Source organism: Lutjanus erythropterus, chromosome 5 (genome assembly GCF_056507025.1).
Source record: "Lutjanus erythropterus isolate fLutEry1 chromosome 5, fLutEry1.hap2, whole genome shotgun sequence".
NCBI classification, from domain to species: domain Eukaryota; kingdom Metazoa; phylum Chordata; class Actinopteri; order Lutjaniformes; family Lutjanidae; genus Lutjanus; species Lutjanus erythropterus.
In genome coordinates this window covers 24,419,927-24,425,777 of record NC_139321.1, presented here as the reverse complement: position 1 = coordinate 24,425,777, position 5,851 = coordinate 24,419,927, and the positions used below count along the sequence as shown (strand labels likewise).

Genomic DNA, 5,851 nt, shown 5'->3' with positions numbered 1-5,851 from the left:
CGATAAGAATTCCTCATCTTCAGTGTTTATAGGCATGGGAGTCATGCGTTAGTGTTATCATTAATACAGGGTTCAGTTGGAGAACAGTGATTGAAATGGAGAGTTTCTATAAGATTAAGCTGTGCAGATTTTTCTCAAATTAAAGGGTGGCTCTCTCTGATGTGAAGTCGTGGTGTAAATCTATAATAATCTGCATACAATTAACATATAAGATAATGGAATATCTTATGTTAATGTGTGAAGGATTGTACATGATGAAATGAAGGGGCGGGATGTAATGTAATGAAGATGTCTCTATATGAAATGGTCTGAAAACACAAAAGTCTGACATTAAAGAATGAAAACAAATGTACATATATATTCATATTTTTATTTATATTTCATTTCTGGGAGGATATCTTGTACACCAAATATCCCATTGGCAGTTAAGCGCATTCAATGTGTTTAGAAGCCAGAAACAGTCACTTGTTTTAACAAACACAAATACAAAATAAAGAATAACCACAAAATAATGAACTGCATGTATATAACATACAAAAGAATCCCATGCCTACTCAGTAGGTAACTTCAACATTCCAGCTCTTGAAGATGTGGATATTTACACTTAAGTTTTACAAAAATATACTTTATAATTTTTCTCCTTTTTTGCTTACATTCTAATGAAATGAAGCGGTGCCCTCATAGCTCGTCCCTTTTTTTTCCTCCCTCTGAGTATGACTTACATTCTGTAACAAAAATATTCCCTCAACCCTTAAGGCGAGATGCAGTGCATCCTCTCTTCGTCGCGCGCAGCCCGAGTCACATCAGCAAGGCTTCACAAAAGGCACCAAATAACGGGAGTGTTTGTCTTGTTTAGTTTTTTTTAAATGTTTTTTTCTTCTCTCTATTTTTCCATATAACCGAGCGATATGTCACATGTGAGAAAGAGAGAAAGAGATAGTACCAGTGGATGATATTTACAAACAGAAACTAACATCACTCTTACTCATGCTTGAATACTTAAGTGCTTTTTTCAAACAATGTCAAAACGTATCACAGCATCACTACATAATAGAGAAAGTATGTAGAAAATATGGCCCTGCTCACTTCAAATAATACAATGCAAATATGCAAATCATTTTTCACATCAATGGTACCAAAGAATGATAAAAACGAAACATGGCACATGTACAATATACATATATGGTAGCTTATGTATATCATTCAATGTCTTTTGTACTGTATGAGTGCCTGCAAGGGCGAACGTGCCTTAGCACCACAACTGCTGGCAATCTGTTTGTCTCTTGGTTTTTTGTGTACCTAATAGCGAATAGAGACCGTCAGTGCCGGTTTCTACTCTCTATCTGTTGAGTCCCGTATGCATTTGAAGTGCTGCATTTGTTTTACAGAGACAGAAAAAATCCCTTTTCATCTTCTATTGTCTTTGCCCAGTCCTTGACATGTGTCTTTTTCTCTCTTTCAGGTGAATCTCAGGATTCACCTAACACTGCACAGGGAGCAGACAGAAAAGTGCTTTTTGGAGGGGAAAACAAAGTCTTTTGATGCTGATTTCTTTCCCCTCAAAGAACCTTAAGGAAGGAGAGGTGCGGAGAGACTAAAAAAAAGTTTTTCTCTTTGCTCTTTCTTAGCAGATCTCGATTGTCCTTGGGGAGAGGGTGGTCTGCATGTCTGATAGCGGGGTGGGAATGGGGGAGCTGTAGATGTTGGAGGCGACTGAGGAGGGGAAGGAGGAGGCGACCTGGGACTGGAAGGTGCTGGACATGGATACAGATGGATAGGTAGTGGCAACGGAAGGAGACGGATAGGAAGTGTGAACGGGAGAGGAGTAGCAGGAGGTCACAGGAGAGGGATAAGAAGACACCGGAGAGGGGTAGGAGGTGATGGGTGAGGGGTAGCTGGAGGCAGGTGAGGCAGCTGATACAGGTGCCGCTGTTACTGCCACTGCTCCAGCCTTCTCCGCTTTCTTGTCCTTCTGCCGTAGGTGGATCTTTGTGTGCCGCTTCCTCTCGTCGCTGCGAGCGAACTTGCGTCCGCAGATCTCGCAAGCGAAGGGCTTCTCGCCAGTGTGAGTGCGGATGTGTGTTGTCAGATGGTCGCTGCGGCTGAAGTTGCGCATGCAGATGCGGCACTGGAAGGGCTTCTGGCCCGTATGGATGCGGATATGACGTGTCAGCTCATCAGAGCGTGAGAAGCGGCGGTCGCAGGTCTCCACGGGGCAAGCATAGGGCCTCTCATGTGGAGGTGTCTTGCTTGGCCGGGTGGGGTACTTGCGCATGCGGCTGGGCTTGATCAGCTGGGACTGGTAGACACTCTTTAAGTCCTGGGAACCAGTCTGAGTGGCGAAGGCCTTGATGGTGGACAGAGGAGTCAGGGAAGGCTGGCTCGACTGACTCTGGAAGGGCTTCTGGTCAGGGGGCACCAGGCTGATCTCCCCCTGTTGCTGAGGGAACAGGTAGTCAGGGATCATGGGCACAGGGAAGCTGGTGCTGCAGGTCTTGCCATTGGGGTAGGCTGGAGGAGGGTACTGCACCGCCCCGGCTGAGCTGGGAAAAGCCTGGCCCTGGTCTGGGAAGATGTCAGAGTTGGGGCTGGAGTAGGTCGGGGCGGCTGAGTAGATGGGGTTGGGCTCGCTGTGGTGGATAGAGGAGCTGAGGCTGGAGCTCTGAGATGAAGAGGAGGTAGAAGATGAGGAAGTAGAAGAGGACGGGGCAGACGAAGAGGAGGATGAGGTGGTCTGCGAGGCAGTGGAGGAAGAGCTGGAGCTGGGGGCGATGTTGCCCATCAGACCGGTGAACAGACCCAAGATGGGCTCCGCCCAGAGGCTGTTGCTGCAGGTGGTGGCGGGCTCCAGGGTGAAGCGACCTGTGTAGGAGATGGGGGGCAGCCTTTGGGTGGGATAGGTCTGTTCCGGCTTCTCGCAGTTGAAGGGGATATCAGGTAACGTATCTGCAGGGAACACAGAGGAAAAGGAGACATTAATCAAACTGTCAATATCCTGCGGGAGGGAGAGGGGGAATCCTGCCAGAGCGCTGGACAGTGTGTCACCCATCTCCTCTGTGACAGATCAGTCAGGTGCCCACGCAGAGAAACACCCCCCCACCACCACCACTACCACCACCAAACTCAACTCTTTCCCCCTAAACTCTACAACTGTCTCTTCCACACCTCAACAAGAGCTGCTGTGCAAGCTTTCACATTTTCCTCTGCTCACACTCTCTCGATCTTTCTTTCATTATGTCTGTCTTCCTGTCTTGCACACATACACACACACACGCTCACACGCACATTCTTGAAGCCCATCACAGAGCCCGAGGCAATTGATTACTGAAACTGCAGCTCAGCTGGTTTTAGGAATGCAATTTGAATTGAGCTGTAGGAGTGTCTAGAGGCATGCGGTGACTGAGCAGTGTTTGAGTCCTCGGAGAGTCGACAGTGATTTAGAGCTATCAATAAATCAGTATTAACTCACGTTTTTTTTAAATTTCACTGTTTTTGTTAATTTGCTTAATTTTATTGTGTTAATGTTTTGTTTCTGGGCAGCTGAAATTCTTATTTACTTGTTGCCTACAACATTTGTCAGAACAAGTGACGATAAAACAAATTACTACTGACTGTAACTAAAAATCTTAAAATGCCAGCTGTAATATATGATCAATTAATAATGTGAATTAATAATACACAGAAAAAATCTAAATATTAATTAAAGTTATGCAGCTGTTTAACTATATTTCTTTTCCTTTCAGATCTAATATTTAGTTCATCTTTACGTGCAGTATACAGTAGAGAACCAAAGGCAAATAAAGCTCTAGGTCTTACCTCCAGCAAGGTGGTCGTACTGCTCTCCTGGCTCCCCGGAGCCAAAGCCTGCACCTTCGGGTGCGGAGGCGGTGAGGAAGGGGGTCCCTGTAGAGCTGAGCATCATCACTTCCTCCAGCTTGGGGTAGTTATCCATGGGGGAGTGAGGGAAGCTCAAGGGCTCAGAGATCTGCAGGGCTGGGAGGATCATCTCGGTCTTGGCTGCAGCCATCCTCTGCTGGTGCTGCTGGAGCTGCTGCGCTGAGGCTGGTGGCTGCTGAGAAGTGCAGGGAGGCTGGGCGCACGCTGGCAGAGCGGTGCCTCGCAGGTGGAGGGAATCACTGAGCCCAGCTCAGGGAGCGCTGTACACACACTTCTGCTGATGCCGAGGACGATGCTGCTTTCTGCTCCTCGACTGTTGCTCTCCAGTTGTCCTGTTGTTTTCCTTTGTCTCTTCTCAGAGATGAGTAAAGATCCACTAGTCTTTTCAGAAGAAATCAAAAGTGTCCTTTATACTCATTCCCTAAGATTCATCAAAATTAATCAACAAATTAATTTTGATTTTTTTTAAATCTATGTAATAAATAACTCATCCAATCAGGTTCTGACCTTCTTGGATAGATGTTGTTTTGAATTGACTTTGTACTGTTGTTGTGATATTAAGGGAGTTCTATGTGTTTGTCTATCTATCTCTGCTCTAACAGTTGCTCTTGTGGGCTCTCAGGGCTCTCTCTGAGCTGAGAGGTTTCCCCGCTCCTTTTATACACTCTTGCCGTGACGTAGATGTCCATATTAGGAGCGGAGGAAGCCCATATTTAGGCACTGCAGTGGAGGACACATGACGCTGGCCTGGGGGGAAAGCAGAGAGCAGAGACTTTATATTAAGCTCTGGCAGTAAATTGCAAAGACAACGCTGCTCTTCCTCTGTCCCGAATCAATGTGTCTTCATAGCAGAGCAGCTCCGTGAGACAGCACGGATAATTCTTGCTCTCTCCCGGTCGCCCAGTAGATTTGATTTGGATTTCCCATCTGTGCAGCAGGCTGCGCTGCTGCCGGAAAGCCCTGCTCCGCCGTGCCTTATAAGGTCGTGACTACATAAGGACCTATTCCGGTGGGTTTCCATTTCCCTGTCCTTATTTGGAACTTCCTGAGGCAGCGCTGATCGCTGCTTGGCAGTGAATGAGAGGCTGGAGTGCAAATCATGTCCTGCGCTCACAATAACTAATGTCAGCAGCAGAGTCCTGCTCCCGTGTTTGAAAGCAGCGGAACTATTAGACTTTATGTGCAACAGACAAACTGATTTACATGTGTTTTATTGACGTTTGAACATTAAATACCGTTTGTCTGTGCCATAAATAAGAACGAAGTTTAGATGAGCTTAACACAAATGCAACAATTGTCTATTCATGATACACATATATATTTAAGCAAAACGGAGAAAAATATATATTAAAACGGGATATTTATAAGCTGAACGTATTATCCATACAGTATTGTGGTAGAAGGCTCCATGCACTGCATTTCTACTTATTGATTATGAATAATTAGCCGACATGTTAAATTGATTTGGACATTTGATATAGATGAGGGTATTTCTGAGGCTATGAGCTTTAAAAAATATGAGACTGTGCAAACTCTGCAGGCTGGTGGGCAGCAAACTTCCTCTAAATTAACTTTCTATCTCTCTGGGCTGTGGCATTGATTAATGAGAACAGATAGCCGTGGATGCTGACGAGGTGCGAGGCGATCCGTCTAATTGAGGGGTGTCCCCGGCTCAATATTCGGGGAATCTCTCTGCCACTCAGCGGCCTAATGGGCCGCATTAACAACGCTGCGCACAGCTGCCAGGACGCCTGCGGGATACCGATGTTCCCCCCGGCTGCTCCAGCTTCGGCTGGCGCGCCAGCACTCCTCGCTGGATGCTGACGGCAAATCAATGTGTTTCCCTTGCTGCTGACTGGATCTATATGCAAGCGGCCTCATTGGGAAACATCGTGGGCAGGACACTTTGAGGTGGCCAGAGAGAGAATAAGAAAAGGAGGAGGAAAAAAAAGAG

General features: G+C 46.3%; 1 protein-coding gene across 1 annotated transcript; it reads right to left on the bottom strand.

Annotated features, from left to right (window-relative positions):
* Positions 1 to 350: 350 nt before the first annotated feature.
* Positions 351 to 4,541, bottom strand: egr1 (early growth response 1). The gene is made up of 2 exons (XM_084719321.1): positions 3,817 to 4,541; positions 351 to 2,946 (listed from the first exon to the last, which is right to left on the bottom strand). The coding sequence occupies exons 1-2, from the start codon at positions 4,025 to 4,027 to the stop codon at positions 1,625 to 1,627; spliced, it is 1,533 nt and encodes a 510-aa protein (XP_084575447.1). The 5' UTR covers positions 4,028 to 4,541; the 3' UTR covers positions 351 to 1,624.
* Between the last annotated feature and the right edge of the window lie 1,310 nt (positions 4,542 to 5,851).

Excerpts from the sequence above, each read along its gene's own strand:
- egr1 (XM_084719321.1), bottom strand. The coding sequence starts at position 4,027 with ATGGCTGCAGCCAAGACCGAGATGATCCTCCCAGCCCTGCAGATCTCT. Across the intron at positions 2,947-3,816 it reads GTACGACCACCTTGCTGGAG|ATACGTTACCTGATATCCCC; the intron begins GTAAGACCTAGA and ends TGTTCCCTGCAG.